This window comes from Zootoca vivipara, chromosome 7 (genome assembly GCF_963506605.1).
Source record: "Zootoca vivipara chromosome 7, rZooViv1.1, whole genome shotgun sequence".
NCBI lineage: Eukaryota > Metazoa > Chordata > Lepidosauria > Squamata > Lacertidae > Zootoca > Zootoca vivipara.
The window spans coordinates 82,507,010-82,527,344 of record NC_083282.1 but is presented as its reverse complement, the minus strand read 5'-3'; the positions used below and the strand labels follow the sequence as shown (position 1 = coordinate 82,527,344).

Below are 20,335 nucleotides of genomic sequence, written 5' to 3'. Positions count from 1 at the left end.
CTTTTTTGAGCAAAGTTCTGTTTTGGGGGAGGGGGGGAAATAGAGGGCTGGAGAGCCCCTTCCCCCATTTGCAAGCAGCCTGCCAGCCGGTCCTGTTAAGCATTCCCTCCAAACACCCCTCTTACCTCTGGGGTCGGTCGCGGCGGAGGACGGACTGCTTTGGCCCCGTGACCTTCCTTGGCCCTTCTCTAACCTGGAGAAACTTTGTTCCCTGGTAGCTTTCGCCTGCTGAGCCCAGCAATGGAGGACGCAGAACTCGGTCAGCAGTTCACTAAAATCAAAGATTCCGAAAGGGTCCGGAAGACTGGCAGAGAAGAAGGCAGCCTGTCTTGGGAGAAAATGGGTAGTTGCAGTGATGGCAAAGGTGAGGTTGATGCCCTGCCTCCCATCCCATTTGATAGACAGCTGGAAGAGGGGTCAGATACGCAGCTTCCCCCGTCTTCAGGACTGGGAGGGAAAAGCCTCATTCTGCTGAAGACGGTACATTTGAAGGAAGGTGAGGATGATTTCGAGGGGGCTCCTCCTGCCCATCAGCAGGACAGCCTGCACACCTTGACGCAGCGAGAGGCAAGCATCCTGCATCCTTTGGAGGTGGTCCCACAGAGCGAAGCTGCAGGAGAGGAAAGCCTGGTGATAAGTTTGCCGGAGGTTTTCTATGCAATCCCTGAAATGGAAGGGGTGCACACCCACAGCCTGAAAGAAGTGCAGGTGTTAAATCATGGGAGTGAAAGGTCGGCGGAGAAGACCCCGGACGCCCTTCGGTTTCATGTGCAGTTGGTAAGAACTTGGCTATAAATATGCTTCAGACCTTTTGGAAGCAAATGGGATTGCACTGGCTTTCTTTTCAGGGCGGGTTGATTTAAATCAAGCAAAACTGAAACCAATAGTAGGTGTGAGAAGTGAGGTTACAGGGAACCAGGCAGAGGGCCTTCTCGGCAGTGGCACCCACCCTGTGGAACGCCCTCCCATCAGATATCAAGGAAATAAACATCTATCTGACTTTTAGAAGACATCTGAAGGCAGCCCTGTTTAGGGAAGCTTTTAATGTTTGATGTTTTATCGCTTTTCATTATTATTAATAATATTTTGTTGGAAGCCACCCAGAGTCGCTGGAGAAACCCAGCCAGATGGGCTGGGTATTATTATTATTATTATTATTACTTGGGAGGGAGGTGGTTTAAATAAAGTTCCTCTAGAATATTTCCTAAAATTATTTCCTTTTAAAAATGGGGCAACGCTGAGCTATGTTGATTGGCAACCTTTAGGTACACTTAGTCTTGCTACTGTGCTTTGCATCCAGCCTAAAACCCATTGGATCTCAAGTTGTCCCCACTGCTGTCATGTGCTGGTGCAGCAATCTGCCTGCCTGCCTGCTGCCCTGGTCGGCATGCCCAGCAGCAGCTGCAAGTGTAACAGAAGCTCCACTGCTGTATTAAGCCTTGCCAGGCAGTGCTCAGAGTTAGGAGTTGTGACTTAAGAAGAGTTCCAACGCTATCCGCAAATTTTTGCCTGGGCTGGAATCATCAGTCTGCACACTATGCTTGATCTTGGCCAAAAGGCCGAGAAGCGAATCATCCGTCTGGAGCTGTGTGCTGTGTGCCTACGATTCGTCACATTTTGGAATTAATGCTCTTTCTCCATTCTGTCTTAAAAGCAGATGGATAGAAGTAAATATACAATTGCAGCTGGTGGTAAGGACCAGCAGGTCTTTGTAGCCGAGGAAGACAGAATCGGCCGTTCCCTTGCGATGGAGGAGGCGAAACCTCTGAGCGGCAGAAGGAAAGCAGGTGCCTCCCTGTGCCACAGCTCTGAAAACAAGGACCGGAACAAGGAACAGCGTCCTGTTGTGACCATGAAAGCCCACGACAACCGAGTCCACGGGGAAGAAGGTAAGGAGTCGCGGAGTCGCCTGCGCTGCAGTGTATATTGTACTTCCTGTGTAAATACAGATTGTTGTAAGGACTTCTGGTTCTTTGATGGTGCCTGCTGTTTGGACGACTTGTTAGGAACTTGGGGTAGGTGGACATTTGTTCAGATCCAGTTGGACAGGTACTTGGGCACCTTTGGGGGGATGTCGTTAGTTTGGTGTTCATTCTTTACTTATGCATAGTTATTCATTCATGCCTAGTACCTCAGCCCCTCCAAGTGTCCCTGTTTTCCAAGGACAGTCCCAGATTTACAGAAGCCGTCCGGTTCCTGATTTGATCCCAGGGTGTCCTGCTTTCCCTTAGGACATCCCTATTTTCATAGAAGAGATGTTGGAGGGCATGGGCTTATGCAAACCCCGAGCCAAGGAGATAAGTAACTAGACAGCCTTTAGCTGACTTCTGAAGGCAGCCCTGTACAGGGAAGCTTTTTTCATGTTTGGTTTTCCATTTATATACGTCGGAAGCCGCCCAGAGTGGCTGGTGTTAGTCAAGACAACAGGTCAGTGGGACTCCAGCTGGGGGGAGGGGGGTTTCATATTAGCTGCAGAACCAGAGGGAGCACCTGTTTGAATGCCAGTCCCTGGTGAGTAACAGTGCCCTGACTGTGGGCTTCTCAGAGACATCTGGTTCTCCAAATAATAATAATAATAATAATAATAATAATAATAAATTATTATTTATACCCCGCCCATCTGGCTGGGTTTCCCCAGCCACTCTGGGCAGCTTCCAACAGAAAAATGAAATAAACTAATCAATTAAACATTAAAAGCCTCCCTAAAGAGGGCTGCCTTCAGATGTCCATAGCTGCCAAGTTATCCCTTATTTTAAGGGTTTTTCTCTTATGCTGAATAGGCTTCCTCGCGAGAAAAGGGAAAACTTGGCAGCTATGGATGTCTTCTAAAAATCTGGTAGCTGTTTTTCTCTTTGACATCTGATGGGATGTCCAAAGAGGAGGCTGGAACTGAATAGACCTTTAGGCTGATCTACCAGGGCTGTTCTCATGGTAAGGGGAATGCAGGATTCACACGGAGGGGAGGGTGGCCGTATTAAAAGTGCCTGCCAACCTGCTTTCTCAGTTCATAACATGTGCCCTCAGCGGTTTGTTGTTTCCATAGTGCTTGTTATTAAGGCAAAAAGAAGTTAACGGTGGAGGAAGGGGAAAGTTCACTACTTTTATCCTGTTTGGGCTTACCTTTTGTGCATGCAAGCAGAGGGAACGTCCTTGGTAAACTCGGAGCTAGTGAAAGATTGTTTGTGTGGGGCATGAATCACGGGTGAAGAGGACAAATTTGCTCAGCTCATCCAGGCCACCAGGAAATATTTGCAGGCTGACTCACGGAAAGGCCGCCCCAGAAAGAGGCAACGGCCTTTGCGGATTGAGTCGTGATGGGGGGGAAAGATGGTTTTAACTTCTGCCTGTGGCTTCTTTGACCTGAAACCAGCTGCGTTCTCCTAGGGGATGCGCTGCACCGTTGCAGTTTCTGCACGTTTGCCTGTTTCAGCACGTCAGGCCTCCATCGCCACGTGAAAAAGCACTCCGAGGAAAAGCCCCACCTCTGCCACTTGTGCCTTAAGGCTTTCCGGACCGTCTCCCTCTTGCGCAACCACGTGAACACGCACACAGGTACGGATTGGCACGCGTGGCTTCTGACAAATTGGGAGCCAAACTGGGAGCCAACATAGATCTTTCAGGACTGGTGCGATACGGTTCTGGGCAGCTGCTCCTGGTCACCAGTCTAGCTGCCACATTCGGGATTAGTAGTTGCGGTTTCCGAGCCGCCTTCAAATGTTAGCCCCGCGTAGAGAGTGCATTGCAGTAGGCCAGTAGCCACCTCGGCTAGCAGCCACCCATAGCGCCCCCTCCTCACGTCTGGTTTCTCCCAACAGGGACTAAGCCATACAAGTGCAGCGAATGCGACATGGCCTTCGTGACCAGTGGCGAGCTTTCGCGGCACAGGCGGTACAAGCACACCCTCGAGAAGCCCTTCAAGTGCTCGTTCTGCAACTATTGTAGTGTGGAGGTAAGTGCGGCGCTTGCAGTAGAATCGCTTCGAGTGCCGTACTTGGCGCATGGCTGGGTAAAGAGGACGGGTTTCTGTTTTGCTTTTCAGAGGGAAGGACGCTCTCTGAGAGAAGCACCTGCCACTTGCAATGTGCGCGCTCACTTTTATTCCTTCGTCTGCGACGTTTGCTATTCGTTTGCAGCATTTACTTGGCTACGCTTCCGCTGAAGCTTTGTGGGCCGGTGGGAACAGCCAACAAGGCAACGCAAAATAAGAATGCAATAGGAACAGAGGGTGCTGATTCATAGGGAGTCGGTCGTTGGTTCATCTATGCGTATACAGTCGTACCTCGGCTCCCAAACGCCTTGGCAGTCAAACGTTCCAGCTCCCAAACAGTCGAAAACCGGAAGTGAGTGTTCGGGTTTTCGAATGTTCTTTTGGAAGCTGAACGTCCGACGGGGCTTCCACGGCTTCCGATGGGCTGCAGGAGCTTCCTGCAGCCAATCAGAAGCCGCGCTTTGGAACTCGGACGTTCCAGAACGGATTCTGTTCGACTTCCGAGGTACGACTGTACCAAAAAACGTATGGATTTTACTTCCCCTTGGCCCCAGCCAGCATAGGCAGCGATCAGGGACGATGGGAGGTCCAGCAAGATTTGAAAGGCCACAGATTCCCCAGAACTATCTGGAGAAATAACTTAATTCAATTCATTTGGCAATAACATGCAGTCATAAAAACAGATACAAAACCAGCCGGGTTATCATTCTGTAGTGTGAAGTGGTGAGTTCCACCAGTTTACTCTCAGCTCGGGAAAATGAAACCTAATGGGTTTTTTTAAAAAAGTTTGGAATTTCCAACCATTTGTCATGATGGCGTTCACTGACATTTATAACACTTGTAGTAGCAAACTTAATTTTTTTTTTTGAAGTGATGAGTTATTTTGGCAGGGTGCCAGGCACTATCGTGCTTTTTAATTTCTTTCCATCCGTAACCACAGGCCAGCAAGTTGAAGCGTCACATTCGCTCGCATACAGGAGAGCGCCCGTACAACTGCACCCTCTGCACCTATGCAAGCAGGGACACTTACAAGCTGAAGAGGCATATGGTCACTCACTCCGGTAAGAATTAGGAATGCGACAGTTGTCATGGAAATATTTCACTGAAGGAGGGGAGCGATGCCTATGAGCTTAGAGTCTTAGACAGTGTTGGGCCGTAGAAGGAGGGCAGGGCAAGAAACTCCCTGGGGAACAGTTGGAGGGGAAGTATACAGAACTGTCTTCGTTCCCGCTGATAGCAAACTCAGGTGCTCGGTGCCAACAGGATAGACGTCAACTCAGGGCCAATGAAAAACAAGACGGAGTTATCAGCGTAGCTGGTGGAACACTAAGGCTTAACTTCAGACCCTACCAACATGTCCTGTTTATTTCCTAGATATGTGTTGGCTCCAAATCACACTCAACTGCAGGTGAAGTCTGCAGGTATGAGTTAGCTGGGTGACATCCACAATCTGCACAGAAACCGTTGTTTTCTCTTCAACATTAAGTTGAGGAAGGGTTCTGCGTGACCTAGAAGCTTGCATCCTGAATTTAAAACTCTCGTTGGGTAAATTCATTCCAATGGGTGGCATTTAGCTAAGTTTTACTTACTTACTTAATTAATTAATTAATTGATGAAACTTATATACCACTTATTATGTTGGATAGCTTGGTTGCTGGAGCATGAGACTCTTAATCACAGAGTCATGGGTTCGAGCCCCTTGTTGGGCAAAAGACTCCTGCATTGCAGGGTGTTGGATTAAATGACCCTTGTGGCCCCTTCCAACTCTGATTCTGTGACGTGTTGCGAGTATTATGTGGCACATGTTCCCCTTCTGTGCGATTAGCGTGGGATGAATCAAGCAGAGAAACCAGAAACCTTGAAATCCCAATGGAATTAATACATGTTAAAGATGCTATAGAGGAGAAATACACACCTGACATTTACAACAGCAGTAAAATTAGGAGTAAAACAAAAAAGAAGAATTGTTTGTGTAAAACATCACCGCAGTTTTCAGCTGTGACATTCTGCTTGCTAATTCACATCTTCCATCTTTTTCCTCCCAGGTGAAAAACCCTTTGAGTGTCAGATTTGCAAGGCCAGGTTCACTCAGGCTGGAACTCTGAAGTTCCACATGTTGCACAAACACGAGGAAAATGTGCCAAAATACCAGTGTCCGCACTGTAACACGTCTGTGGCCAGAAAGGGTGATTTAAGTAAGTCCCATTACCTCTTAAAAAAAAAAGTTCTTTGAAATCAACGGAGAATTAGGCTTGGCATCGTTTTCACTTAAGAAACTGCTGCCCCAAATATATTGTTAATCTGGCTCATTGGTTCCAAATGAATACCTAGCTTGAAATCTTTGCAGCGGGCAAACCATGATTTCTCAAACGAGAGCAGCAAGAAGGCTTTTTGAAGAGGCCAGCAAGCATTATTCCTATGCATGTACAAATCAGTTGAGTCCAAGATGCTTATGAAATTCTCCCATCAAAATTTCTCTTTTTTTTTTGTTTTTGTTTCCAGCTCTAGGGTTGAAAATGCTCACTGAAGAGCAGGATTTAAACAAATAAATTGCTTTGCAGAAATGTGTGTGCTAGGCACAGCTGCATACACAAATTGTATATGGGGGGGGGGGGGAATTGCACTGAAAAGCTGGTGAACTTCCAGGAGAACTTCTTACTTTCTTTCCCAAATGCAAATAGATGTAGTAGTCCAGTCTATTCATCGGTAGATCAGCTGCTTTGCATGCAGAAGTCCCAGGTTCGATCTCGGGCAGCTGCAGGTATCACTAGTAGAGAAGTCTGTCTGAAATCCCAGAGAGCCATTGATGGCAAATGTAGACTAAACTAGTCTGACCCAGCCTTGTTACGGAAGTGGCGTCCCTCCCCCAATCTTCGCCAAGTGGGAGCAAGATTCCAGGGCATCCCCTGGGTTGTGTTTCCATTGGGAAATCAAGGCACAGCGGAGACTAGTGTCTTTTAAGAAGTAGGGTTTATTGCACACATATTTGCACCTGGGTCACCTTTGGAGAGAGTTCAGGGCGTGGCATCTCAAGAGGGGCTTGTTTGCCACAGCGGTGCAACGCTGGGAGTCGAAGGCATCCTACATGCTCTCTCTGTGTCCCAGCCTGCCAAGGTGGTTCCACCTGGGGGCTCCTGGCTCCACCTTCCTCCTTCCCAAGGATGCTTGCTGCAAGCCACTCCTTCCCACCTGTCTCCTCTCCCCTCTGTTTTTCAAAGAGGGCACATTTTCCCTGTGTGACCTCTCTCCCCCAGCTGCCGTTTCTTCTGTTGACTAACAGGCAGCAGCACCTGCCTGGTAAATTGTTCTTTAACGGCCCCGGTACTTAGTTCTCCTCCTGTTCTTAATGGCATTGCTATCACTGATCTCCCAAACAGCAGAATTGGCTCAGCCTCTGTTTTAAATCTGAGGTCTGCCGTCTTCCTTTCAATACTCCGAATATTATCTCAATTCTACCATTTATTAATTCCTGGCATACTCCACCAGTTATTGGGTGCCCTTGCATCCCCAAGCTCTGCTACCCCAGATCTTTAGCTGTATAATAAGGCAGCTTCCTATGTCCCACTGGAATAGATGCTCTAGTTTTACCGCATGAGACAAATTCTTAAAAGGCATCGTGAGCAGCTCCCCATGAAGCACTGAGGTGGGGTAGCTTTTCCGATTATTCCAAGGGAGGTTTTTTATGCAGGAGCAATACAAGGCCCGAGAATAGGCAACTTTTCCCAATTTCTGTTTGTAGCAAAGAGAGCGGGCACCACCTTGTGGCGGTTCTGAATTTCATGAACATTTGTGGCTGCGTGCTAATGCCCAGAGTCAATGAAAGCGTGTCTTTACCGTGGGTCCTGGGCAATGTTGCTAGTCTGAAATGCGAAAGAAAGAAAAAACCCGTAAAGCTAAGTTGAGGTTTCCTTGAAATTCATTAAAAGTGGAGGAGCATCTTAAGACAGCTTTTTCTTAATGCTAGCCAAACTAGCATTATGGGGGCGGAAAACGTGTGTGTGTGTGTGTGTGTATTTGTTTACAGTATTTATCTTCTGGGAATAGTTTCTAATCTGACGGGTTGGTGAGTGTTCCATGAAACCACTTAAACCTTGGTTTTGAGTGTACGTCCCGTCCTGTCCCCCCGGAATTATAAAACGCTATGAATAGAAATGGCAGAAAATAACATATGGCTATTGTGGGCCCACTGGATCACAATATGAGTAGTCCTAGATATCAACTCTTGGCTTGCACCCAGTTTCGGAAAAGCATAACAGACATGTGCGCAGGAAGGAGGGAAGACTCACCCCCTGGATAACTGGGGGTTGATTTGAGTCCCCCAACTGTCATTGCAAGAAATGGAAGGTGGCACTATAAGGGCATTGGGCAGAACTAACATAATATAGAAGAGGTGAGCCCTGAAGCAAAGATCCCACCTGCACAGCACATTCAAAGCAGTATCATACTGCTTAAAACAATTCTGGGAGCTATAGTTTGTTAAGGATGCTTGGAGAGCAGAGTATACGTGATTATTCTATTGAAAAACAGAATTAAGGCATGCCTTTTCAATTTGCGGAAAAGTCTGAATAGCTCAGCTGCAGATCATAGAAACATTGGCTTCCCAACTTCTGTATTTTCCTGGAATCTTTTTTTTGGGGGGGGGGGTGGAGGTAATTTTATTAATTCCTATTTTTGCTTCACTTAGCACAAGTCCAGGGAGAGTTGAAGGAGGACGTGGAATGGCAATGAAAATCAATTCAGGGAATGCTTCCTTTGAAGTTGCTTGGGAGTCTCTTCTGTGGGCTTTTATTGTCTCATGGGTCTGGCCCAGAGCGCCCATTAACATCTGAACTCTTATATCTGCATAGCAAACACTAATTGATTATATGAGTCTTGGAAGCCCTGGCTCCTTTTAAATTTTATTAAGCCAGTGTAGCAGAATTATTAATTTTGAATCCAAGAGAATCATAGCGCACGTTACAGCAAAGGGATCTTATTGCAATGACCGAGTTTGCTCTGGGGCTGGGGTGGAAGTCAAAGCACAGTATATCAGACCCTTTTCCATTTGAAGGTGAAAAAAGCCCCTCACGTTGCAGGGATTTATCCCCCCCCCCCCCCCCCCCGGTAATCTGGTAACTAGGAGCTTTTCAAGTACAGTCATAATAATAATAATAATAATAATAATAATAATAATAATAATAATTTATTATTTATACCCCGCCCATCTGGCTGGGTTTCCCCAGCCACTCTGGGCGGCCTCCAACAGAAAAATGAAATAAAATAATCCATTAAACATTAAAAGCCTCCCTAAACAGGGCTGCCTTCAGGTGTCTTCTAAGAATCTGGTAGCTGTTTTCCTTTTTGACATCTGATGGGAGGGCGTTCCACAGGGCGGGCGCCACCACCGAGAAGGCCCTCTGCCTGGTTCCCTGCAACTTGGTTTCTCGCAATGAGGGAACCGCCAGAAGGCCCTCAGTACTGGACCTCAGTGTCCGTGCAGAACGATGGGGGGGTGGAGACGCTCCTTCAGGTATACTGGAGGTTTAAGTACGCCTTGGTTTGAGTACTTTCAGTTTAAGTACTCCGCGGACCCGTCTGGAACGGATTAATCCACTTTCCATTACTTTCAGTGGGAAAGTTCACTTCAGGTTAAGTACGCTTCAGGTTAAGTACGGACTTCCAGAACCAATTACACTCATACTTCGGGTTAAGTACGCTTCAGGTTGAGTACTCCGCGGACCCATCTGGAACGGATTAGTCCACTTTCCATTACTTTCAATGGGAACGTTCACTTCAGGTTGAGTACGCTTCAGGTTAAGTACAGACTTTCGGAACCAGTTGTATACTTAAACCGAAGTACCACTGTACTGTACATTTGGAATTGCCGCTATAGAATTTAAATGTTATAAGACTGTACAATCGGGTACCGTTAAGGATGCACTCAACCCAAAATGGCTGGAGCTTTTGCGATTGCTTGGTTTGAGCGCTTGCAAAAGACATTTCAGAGGTTTCCACTGCCTCTGCTGTTGGTGCCTACCCTCCACAGGCCCAGGGCAAGGAGAGACAATGGTGGAATGGCAGAAGGATGCTGTACTAGCGACGTGGAGTACCTGCCCCAGGTAGCTATTCTGGGCTCTTGGGACTCGGCAGCAGGGTAAGGAAGAAGCAGTTCTCAGCATCATGGAGAGCCCAGCCCGGCTTAGTATGAAGCTGAGCAAAGCTTGGTCCTCCTAGTTCCTGCTTGCAAGCATCTGATCACAGGCTCTCCCTTTTTAAAAAAGCTCTGTGAATATTTGCAACACCCCTGGTAGTTATTTGTCATAGCTGCGGCTTTATACCCTGAGATGCGAGCTAAAAGAGTATTGCATGGCATATAGACCACTGTTCCTAGAGGGCCGTTGTGCCAGCATAGGTAAAGGGACCCCTGACCATTAGGTCCAGTCGTGACCGACTCTGGGGTTGCGCGCTCATCTCGCATTATTGGCCAAGGGAGCCGGCGTATAGCTTCCAGGTCATGTGGCCAGCATGACAAAGCCGCTTCTGGCAAACCAGAGCAGCACATGGAAACACCGTTTACCTTCCCGCTGTAGCGGTTCCTATTTATCTACTTGCACTTTGAGGTGCTTTCGAACTGCTAGGTTGGCAGGAGCTGGGACCAAGCAACGGGAGCTCACCCCGTCACAGGGATTCGAACCGCCGACCTTCTGATCAGCAAGCCCTAGGCTCAGTGGTTTAACCACAGCGCCACCTGGGGTAAAAATAGCTCTATGGGGGAACTTTTAGGGGCAGAGAATGAGTGACAACCTACTAAAGAGGTAAGGCTTCTTTCACATGCTGCATTTTTATGTGCAAACCTTTAGAAAGCTAGAGTGGAACTAACAGGTATGCCATGCAGGTGCGCTCACCGTGGAGGTATGATTTGCTACACGTCTCTGTTGAGTTGTACACCCAGTGGTAAATCTGGATTTGCCACTGAGAATTGTGATCTCGTAGCTTCTGCATCTGTCTCTATCTGAGGCTGGGTTTTTGAAGCCCATAGTTCTTCAACTCTGCTGGATCAATGTTCAAGGAGACTCTGTATGTAACCTCCCTGGGGAAATAATCCGCAGAAATACTTTTCAAAAAACGAAGAAGTTCCCCACCATCTTTCGAAAGGATCATTGAGATGGTGCTGTTTTCCTTAGGAATCCACTTGCGAAACCTTCATTCCTATATCGAAGTGCCGCTGAAGTGCAGTTACTGCGAAAACGTCTTCCACGAGCGCTATGCTTTCAGACAGCACAAGAAGACCCACACAAATGAGAAGAGATTCAGATGTGATGTGTGCAGTTACGCATGCAAGCAGGTATTTAAGATAGTCGGGGTCTGAATGTGGGTTTGATGGGATTAGTTTGCTGTGGGTAGGAGGAGATGCATTTTCTTTGATCACCATGCAAATATTTGTCGCCGCAGTCTGACGCTAAAATCCTATACTTTTGCAAACATTTTTTTAAAAAAAATGTCAAGATTTTCTGGTACAAGAAGCAGGGGATATTTATACTAAGTGTTCTAGTTTTTGATGTGCTTCTAAGAGCAGCGATACTCGCCGTCGCCATGATCAGAGGAGAAATTCTGTATCTGAAGCCGCTTCTCTCTGCCATGTGCCAGAAACAATATTTGAATTGCGAGAATGAAAATGGACAAAATTATATTGGCATGTGATCAAGTGGTAATTAATTGATTCCTGCTTTTAAAGGAGCTGGAAATACATTAAAAGCTGGTTTGCTTCAGAAGGAGCTGTAACTTAGTGGTAGGACAAAAGATTTGCCATATGCAAATTTTTATAATTGCTTTGGGGTAAGGCTGTGAAAGCGCTAGAGCACCCAGTCACTGAGAGCCAGCTTTGAGGGCCTTCTGGAGGTTCCCTGACTGCGAGAATTGAGGTTCCAGGGAACCAGGCAGAGGGCCTTCTCAGTGGTGGCACCCGCCCTGTGGAACGCCTTCCCATCAGCATTGGATACAACCCTTATACTGAAGGGAAAGCAGTGAGTAGCCTCACAAACACATTCTGGATTGGATTTCTGTGGTTGCTTTGTTTTCAGAATAAAAACTTCCCATTTAAGCAAGTCCCCCCCCCCCCAATATGCGAAAAACTTTGTATGTTATTTGGCTCACATACATTTGCCCCGACTACGTTCTCTGATGGTATCTCGCATCAACCTCATTCCCATCCCTTTTTTAAAAAGCAGGGTACATACTTTCCTCATTTCTTAGCTTACGCATATGTAGAAATGAACGAATTACGCATGCTGCATCCTCTTTGCCTGACTTTGGGAGAGAGTTTGGAATTAAAATGCATAAATTCAGTAGAGCCAGTTCTCCATGGTGCATTTATTTGTTTGTTTTGTTGCATTACCAATTTTAACACAACTCGGGTTTTTTTTTTTACTTCTGTTTGAACTGGTCCTGGCATTCTGAATACAATGAGATTAGTGTACATGTGTGTGTTTTCAAGGGATTAATTTATTTTTTGAAACAAACTTGGGACTAAAGCAAGATTTTTCCAGTCGTGCTCTTTCTACTCTTGAGTAGTCGAAAACGGGCATTAAAATAGGGCCACGTTACATATGCCAGCCGTTTTTCATCCCTCCTACTTCCCCAACTTTGTATCCTTGCTCCTAAAGACGCTTCCTTGGGTCAGGGCCACAGCTCGGTGACCAGAACATCTGCTTTGCATGCAGAAGGTCCCAGGTTCTAGCATCTCCAGGCAGGGCTGGGAAAAACTCCCTGCCTGGAATCCTGGAGTGCTGCTGCCAGTCAGTGTAGACAATACTGAACTAGGTGGGCCAATGGCCTGAATCTGCATCCTTTGGATTTAACATTGCACCTCAGCCACTTTCTGTGTTTTGGCATAGGCAAAGGCTCTTCAGCTTTCTTCTCCCCACAGAAAACAGCGACGGAGGCTAAATTCGCTTCTGGTCCTCACCTTATGCACTTCAGCTGCTCCCTCTTACATATACATGAAGCAGGACACGGGCAAATGGCAGCGAGGACCAAAGGATGCAACGGGAGAATTTGCCCATGCCTGCCTGCAATGCTGTTTGTGTAGGAGTTGGAAGGGGTAAAGTCCCCTTTGCCTTCATCCGGGTCCATGCAGGGAGAAATCCAGGGTTGCTAGTCCTTCAAAATGTGGTCCTTGTTGGCAGCTAGTTGCTCATCTGGGCTTTTCAGATTATTTTTCAACAAATGCCCTATCAGTTTTCCAAGTTTCTCAGAAGGGCCCATCACAAACTTGACCTCCCTGCTGGGCCCCCAGACTCCTCTTTTAGGCAGGCAGCTCCCATCCGCCATCTGTACCTGCCCAGAATGCATTGCCCCAGCCTATAGATCTATAACATCTGTAAAGCCCAGCCTAGAGATCTATAGGCTGGGGGGATTGCATGCTGGTTAAATTTAAGATGGTGGCTGGCCACACCAGATGGGAGCTGAGCTCGGCTCCCATTCAAAAGCGAAACCACTGCCTACCCACCACTAAAATGCCATCCAAGGGAGGCTGGTGGGTGCTGCTGCTGTTGCCCCTGAAGCAGAGGGGTGGGGCAGCGTGCACAGTTCTGTCCACATGGCGGGGGAATGTGCCATCAGATGCACCATGGCAAGTGTGGGATGGAGCACTGGGGCAGACAAGTCACAACAGTTCCTAGAGTGTCCACTAAGAGGAACTCGCCTGGAGGGACACCTGACTAAGTTCAGCTTCCTGTTCCTCCAGATATGCAGATGAGATGGATTAGCTGGCAGACAAAAGCCCCTAGCCAGCAGCCATTCTCTCTCTTAGCCATTTCTTCTTCAATGGGAACACATCTCCAGAGAATCTACAGTTAGGATGGTTCTCCCTCTCGGCCTGCTGCCAAGAGAGAGACCAGATGGAGCCCCACTTTACTAAGTGGACTCCAGATGTACATATTTGTAACTTTCCTACGTAAGCCTGCCTTTCTGAGATTATGCTGTTAACTCAGGATGTCATGTGAGTAAACTCTATCTTATTTTAATAACTATTGTGTCGTGTATTTCTTTTAAGAGGGAAAAAGGGGGTTTGCCAGGAAGTATAATATTGTTGTAGAGGTTCTAGCAAACCTAACGCTCACGTTTTGCTGCGCACAAAAGGGGAATGTCACTGCTGATATTGGAAGCTTGCTAACACGAGCTTGGATAGGATCTATCTAATAATATATCCTAATCCACATCCCTAACATTCCCACAGCAAGGACCTCCTGAAGTGTGGCTCCAGTTCTGTTCCCCATTCAGTCCTCTTGCCGAAAACGAGTGACCTTCATGGGGTGGGGTCAGCAGACACACATGGGTTGGAGCAGGTAGGGCCAGTGGCGTTCAAGGAATGCATGCAGGAAGCCCTCATGAGACTGGGGAGTTTGCTCAACTCTGTAACACAAGGGGCATGTAACTCTGTAGGTGTCAGGAATGAGCTGGCAGGAAATCACAGCGTGCAAGTTGGAGTTAACTCTTGATTAGCAAGAACACGATCTGCACAGACTTGGCGGCCTAATGAGCGTAGCATCCCTGGTAGGTCTTGTCCCGTGGATCAGTTGCCGTGACTGAAAGTCCCCACCTCCCCACAGCGGTCCTAAGTACCGTCCTCTCCTGGGTTCTTCCCAAGCAGTCGGAGATTGCGCCTGCGTGACACCAACCTCCCCTCTGCTCTTTTCATCACTCTTCTGGTTCTGTATATTTCCCAGGCTTGGCTGTTGAAACGCTTGGCTTTCCTTCTAGTCAGTTCTCCTCCTTTTCCTTCCCCACCAGCAACGCCATATGGTTATTCACAAACGGACACATACAGGCGAGAAGCCCTTCGTTTGCATCTCTTGCAGCAAACGCTTTCGACAGAAACAGCTCATGATGGTCCATTTCAAGAAGTACCACGACTCCAGTTTTCAGCCAAGAGTGTACAAATGCCCGAAATGTGACAAAGGCTATTCTCGCTGGGTGAGTTGACTTTGTTTGTAAAGGAGATGTCTCTCTTGTCAAACAGTTCCAGAACTGTGTGTGCTCTGTGGGTTACAAACAAGCACAATAGCAATAAAATAAAATAAAAAAATCTGGTCTTGGTTGCAAAATTCAGCCATGTGGAAGTTTCAGCTGCTGTTGTGCTTTTTGTTTGGCATGGGGGGGGGCATCAAGACCCCGATAGAAGCACTGCCAGTCGAAGCAGACAGTGTTATCATTAATCAGGAGTTGTCAACCTTTGTAGTCCCCTGGACACATTTGGATCAGAGAGAGAAAGAGAGTGTGTGTATACGTGCACACTTTGCTTTTCCAAGGAATCCAGTAAAAGTCAGATCCAGCAGAATTAAATAGAGAAAAACACAGAAAAACCATAAGAAATCTGTATCATTGCATTATAACCAAAAATGCAAAAGAAATGCATCTGTTAAGAACCAAGGAATCAGTCAGTAAAAGAGAGCAGTTTGGTGAATCCTATGTTTATGTTGGGACCCAGGTGGCGCTGTGGTTAAACCACTGAGCCTAGGGCTTGCTGATCAGAAGGTCAGCGGTTCGAATCCTTGTGACGGGGTGAGCTCCCGTTGCTTGGTCCCAGCTCCTGCCAACCTAGCAGTTCGAAAGCACGTCAAAATGCAAGTAGATAAATAGGAACCGCTACAGCGGGAAGGTAAACGGCATTTCCGTGTGCTGCTCTGGTTCTCCAGAAGCGGCTTCGTCATGCTGGCCACATGACCTGGAAGCTATACGCCGGCTCCCTCGGCCAATAACGCGAGATGAGCGCGCAACCCCAGAGTCGGTCACGACTGGACCTAATGGTCAGGGGTCCTTTACCTTTACCTATGTTTATGTTATCAGGAATGAATATGTATTACTACATGTGTATATGTATATATACTTGTGAAAAGGATCTAGGAGTCTTGGTAGACCACAAACTTGACATGAGTCAACAGTGTGGTGCAGCAGCTAAAAAAGCCAGTGCAATTCTGGGCTGCATCAATAGGAGTACAGCATCTAGATCAAGGGAAGTAATAGTACCACTGTATTCTGCTCTGGTCAGACCTCACCTGGAGTACTGTGTCCAGTTCTGGGCACCACAGTTCAAGAAGGATACTGAGAAGCTGGAACGTGTCCAGAAGAGGGCAACCAAAATGTTCAAAGGCTTGGAAACAATGCCTTATGAGGAACGGCTTAGGGAGCTGGGTATGTTTAGCCTGGAGAAGAGAAGGTTAAGGGTTGATATGATAGCCATGTTCAAATATATAAAAGGATGTCATATAGAGGAGGGAGAAAGGTTGTTCTGCTGCTCCAGAGAAGCGGACATGGAGCAATGGATTCAAACTGCAAGAAAGAAGATTCCTCCTAAATATTAGGAAGAACTTCCTGACAGTAAGAGCTGTTCGACAGTGGAATTTGCTGCCAAGGAGTGTGGTGGAGTCTCCTTCTTTGGAGGTCTTTATGCAGAGGCTTGACAGCCATATGTCAGGAATGCTTTGATGGTGTTTCCTGCCTGGCAGGGGGTTGGACTGGATGGCCCTTGTGGTCTCTTCCAACTCTATGATTCTATGATTCTATTATTTATATTTCAAAAATATAGCACACTAGTATAAAAGAACAAGGACCCAGGTGGTGCTGTGGGTTAAACCACTGAGCCTAGGGCTTGCTGATCAGAAGGTCAGCGGTTCGAATCCCTGTGACGGGGTGAGCTCCCGTTGCTCGGTCCCAGCTCCTGCCAACCTAGCAGTTCGAAAGCACGTCAAAATGCAAGTAGATAAATAGGAACCGCTACAGCGGGAAGGTAAACAGCGTTTCTGTGTGCTGCTCTGGTTCGCCAGAAGTGGCTTTGTCATGCTGGCCACATGACCTGGAAGCTATACGCCGGCTCCCTCGGCCGATAACGCGAGATGAGTGCGCAACCCCAGAGTCGGTCACGACTGGACCTAATGGCCAGGGGTCCCTTTACCTATAAAAGAACAGGGGGGGTGGAACAAATCTATGTCAAATCCCACAAAGTCAGTTGAAGGGGCACTTGATACCTAGTTACACATGACCTTTCAGAAACAAATTTAATATTCCCATTTGTATATTCCCACCGTGAGCCTAAATCATAGATCTGCAGAGTTGGAAGGGGAGCCAAGGATCATCTAGTCCAGCCCCTACAATGCAGAAATCAGGGTCAAATGTTGATCCTAAGTTATATAATTCATTGAATTATATAATGCATTGAATTATATTGATCCTAATTGACGTTGATCCCAATACAATTCATTGAATCAGTGACTATAAGCCCTAACTCTCAACAGGCAGGCAGGCAGGCAGATGGATATTGTGCATAATATACTAGATAGGTGAATCTTGTTTGTTTGTTTTTCTCCCTTATTCCGAGCAGAATAATATGCGCAAGCATGCTGAAAAGTGTGGCGAGTTAAGGACTGTTCAACCTAGCAAAGGGAACAAGAATAAAAAGAAAGAAAACAAGGGCTCCAGCCGTGACACTAAAGAAGGAGGTAATCTTTGAGGTGACTTCAGGTGAAAGGGGAGATTGTTCACATGCTGCGATCGCGCTGAGTTGCTGCTTGCGAGCATGCAGCTTTTTGCTCACACAGCCGCACACAACATGTGTTTATTATTTTGGCAAGGGAGACAGGAGAGTTGGCATTGGCCTAGGGCTAAAAGGTCTCATCGTATACCAGCATGTATATTAGCATAACTATATACAATATATTGCATATATTACTATTTGACAGGGCTATGTGCGTGCAGCTCCAGTTGAAGTTGTGCATGCACAGATCAGGGCCCTCTGTCAGGGATCCTATAACTGTGATTCCTGCATTGCATTGGGGTTGGACTAGGTGACGCCAGGGGTCCTTTCCAACTCTACTGTCAGGGAGGAAGAGGAAGACAGTAAATATTTACAACAGGGCTTTGAGGGAGGTCGCAGCTCAGAGGCAGATGAGGGGGAAAGCTGGGAAATTGTGGGAAAGCTGGAACAACACCCAGCTGACACGTTGTCATTCGAAAGCGTTCCAGACCTTCCATCTCCCAGAACCCGGCGAGCCTTAAAAGTAGGAGAGCAAAGAGCTCAAAGACAGAGGGCAACATAGCAGCACCCGTAGAAGTGATGAATGAGGAAGTGGGAGAGATGGGGGGGGGTGATTCACTTGGGACCACGCCATTATCCAAGAGGCAGGGTCCTATAGCTTCTCTCTGCAAAGATTGAAATAAAAAAGGTCGGTAAGAAACTTTCCCTTGTCTTTAGACTTCCCTGGGCAACCAGCCGGGAGCCGCTAACAGCATCCTGACATTTACAGTTCTCTGTTTCTGTGTTCTCCACAAATGTTCTTCTTTCTCCCCCCACCCCACCCCCACCCTCCGCCAGGGGCTCCTTGTGTTAACTCTCAATTCTACGCCCCTCGTATCCCTGTCGGAACGTGGGAGAAAGAGGAACTTGTTTTGGATGACAAGAAAACAGGGGTGACTTGTGAGATGATCTTCAACTCGATGGACAAATGATGCGGTTAAACACCTGTTCTGTCTGCTTGCAAATACAACCGCCTCCGAGGCATTAAGCTTGATTGGCAGATCTGTAGAGCATTATTACCTGAAGGTTGCTGAAACTGCCCATGTTTTCCATTGTTCTATTAATGGCATGCAAAAAGTCAAGAGTAGGTTCGTGGAGGTAAAATGCCTCAGTGAAATCGTTCCAAATAACTATGGCTGTCTCGCCAAGGGAGTATGAATAAATTGTTGGATTTCAAATAGCTTCCATTCAGCGTTACAAGTTTAGTTATAAAGAGCTGGAGTTATAGTACAATTTGAATGGATTCCTTTATGGCATGGATCCCAGATCTCTAGCAAATGTGGCAGGAGTTAATGATGATTTTTTTAAAAAGAGAGTTTATAGTGGTACCGTAACAGATGCACTCATCCCGTTATCCCCTCTAAACTAAACAGTGTTTCAGAAACTTGCTTGACCCACAAGAAGGAGTGCCTCTATCATAACACCTCCAGCGCTCTTTAGAACAAGCAAACTGTCAGTAGCTGCGCCGCTTAAATTCTGTAAGTCTATAAACAGACTGAAAAGAGGAAGAAAGTTTATTTAATGTTGCAGTGCGTTCTGAGCAATTAATCTCCAGCCATTTTAGACCCTGTTGCTAATCACCCATTTTACCTTTAAAGTGTATTGAAAAAGAAAAGAAAACACACAGAACGATTGTGATTGTAAACAAGTCTGAATATCGTGTATTTCCGTTTAACTTGTTCGCACAAATAATTACGGAGAGAGGCGTTTTCTTCTCTTGTGGAAAACATATTCACAGCCATTTTGACAGTGGCAGCTGTCTTCAAGTTTGCATTGTGACCAGGTCCAATAACCCTCTGTCTCTTATTGACTTGATTGAATAGTAAGCTGCTATTTCAATTGCCCTCAGGTTGTAGAAAGAAATAAGTAAGTTTTCTACATATTTTACCCTAGGTTTTTGGCTATGTTGACGCTTGTTGTATTATGTCTATTGACATAGGAATCAGAAATAAAACTTATTTTGCCCACCCTGCCCATCCCTCCCCTTGTCACACACAATTCACACACAAACAGTTAGAAATGCTTTCATCCTTCAGTATCACAGAGGTTTGCTGGCATGAGTTTCACTTTAAATGAATTAATTTTGCTATGTCACCATTTCCCAGGAATTCTTTCCCAGTTGCCTTCTTCTCAGTAGTTCTCATGCAATGGATTTTGCCATCCAGTTTTATAGAGCCGCTTAATTGAATACGGGAGGCGGGAGAGACTAATTCTCAGCACCCATCCCACCTCCGTAAATACCGACCAGATCAGACAACCTTAATGGTTAGCTAAGCAGCAGAGATCCTTGGGTGCAAGCGCTGCGCAAGGAAAACAGTGCTCAAGTCTGTTAATGTTTTTACCTTGGAAATTGCTGTCCTCTGCAGCATCACTGAGATGTTACCAGAATGAATCTGAATTGTTCATACTGCCTATTTTATTTCATTGCAATAAGGTGTGGTAACAGTATGCTTTGCGGTTCCTCTCCTTTTAACGTTTACTCGTTTTTAAAGACAAGATGCAGATGCAATGAATGCTGATGTCTTGGTTTTAAAATAGTGCAACTATTTTAAGGCAAACATTAGTGTTTGCTCTGGGAGGAAATGGGCTTTTCATGTTCAATAAAGATTTTTCTGAACATCATCTTTCAGCTGGCCTCTTTAATCATGCCTTACCTTCAGAAACTAGATTCTCTGATGTGAAATCCAAAGCAAAGGATCCAGAGTCATGGCAAATCTGTGTAAACCTTGGGCTGGACATGCCAAGGCCCAAGATCAGCAGAGGGGACTTGGCTGGTGGCCCTACGAATAAGTGGTGCT

General features: G+C 46.6%; 2 protein-coding genes across 2 annotated transcripts; both read left to right on the top strand.

Moving 5' to 3' along the window:
- Nucleotides 1-251: 251 nt before the first annotated feature.
- Nucleotides 252-3,456, top strand: LOC132592491 (uncharacterized). The gene is made up of 3 exons (XM_060277492.1): nucleotides 252-777; nucleotides 1,655-1,889; nucleotides 3,431-3,456. The coding sequence occupies exons 1-3, from the start codon at nucleotides 340-342 to the stop codon at nucleotides 3,454-3,456; spliced, it is 699 nt and encodes a 232-aa protein (XP_060133475.1). The 5' UTR covers nucleotides 252-339.
- CTCFL (CCCTC-binding factor like) lies at nucleotides 3,406-14,950 on the top strand. The gene is made up of 6 exons (XM_035122082.2): nucleotides 3,406-3,552; nucleotides 3,816-3,949; nucleotides 4,929-5,049; nucleotides 6,034-6,183; nucleotides 11,152-11,312; nucleotides 14,759-14,950. The coding sequence occupies exons 2-6, from the start codon at nucleotides 3,848-3,850 to the stop codon at nucleotides 14,948-14,950; spliced, it is 726 nt and encodes a 241-aa protein (XP_034977973.2). The 5' UTR covers nucleotides 3,406-3,552; nucleotides 3,816-3,847.
- The last annotated feature ends 5,385 nt before the right edge of the window (nucleotides 14,951-20,335 follow it).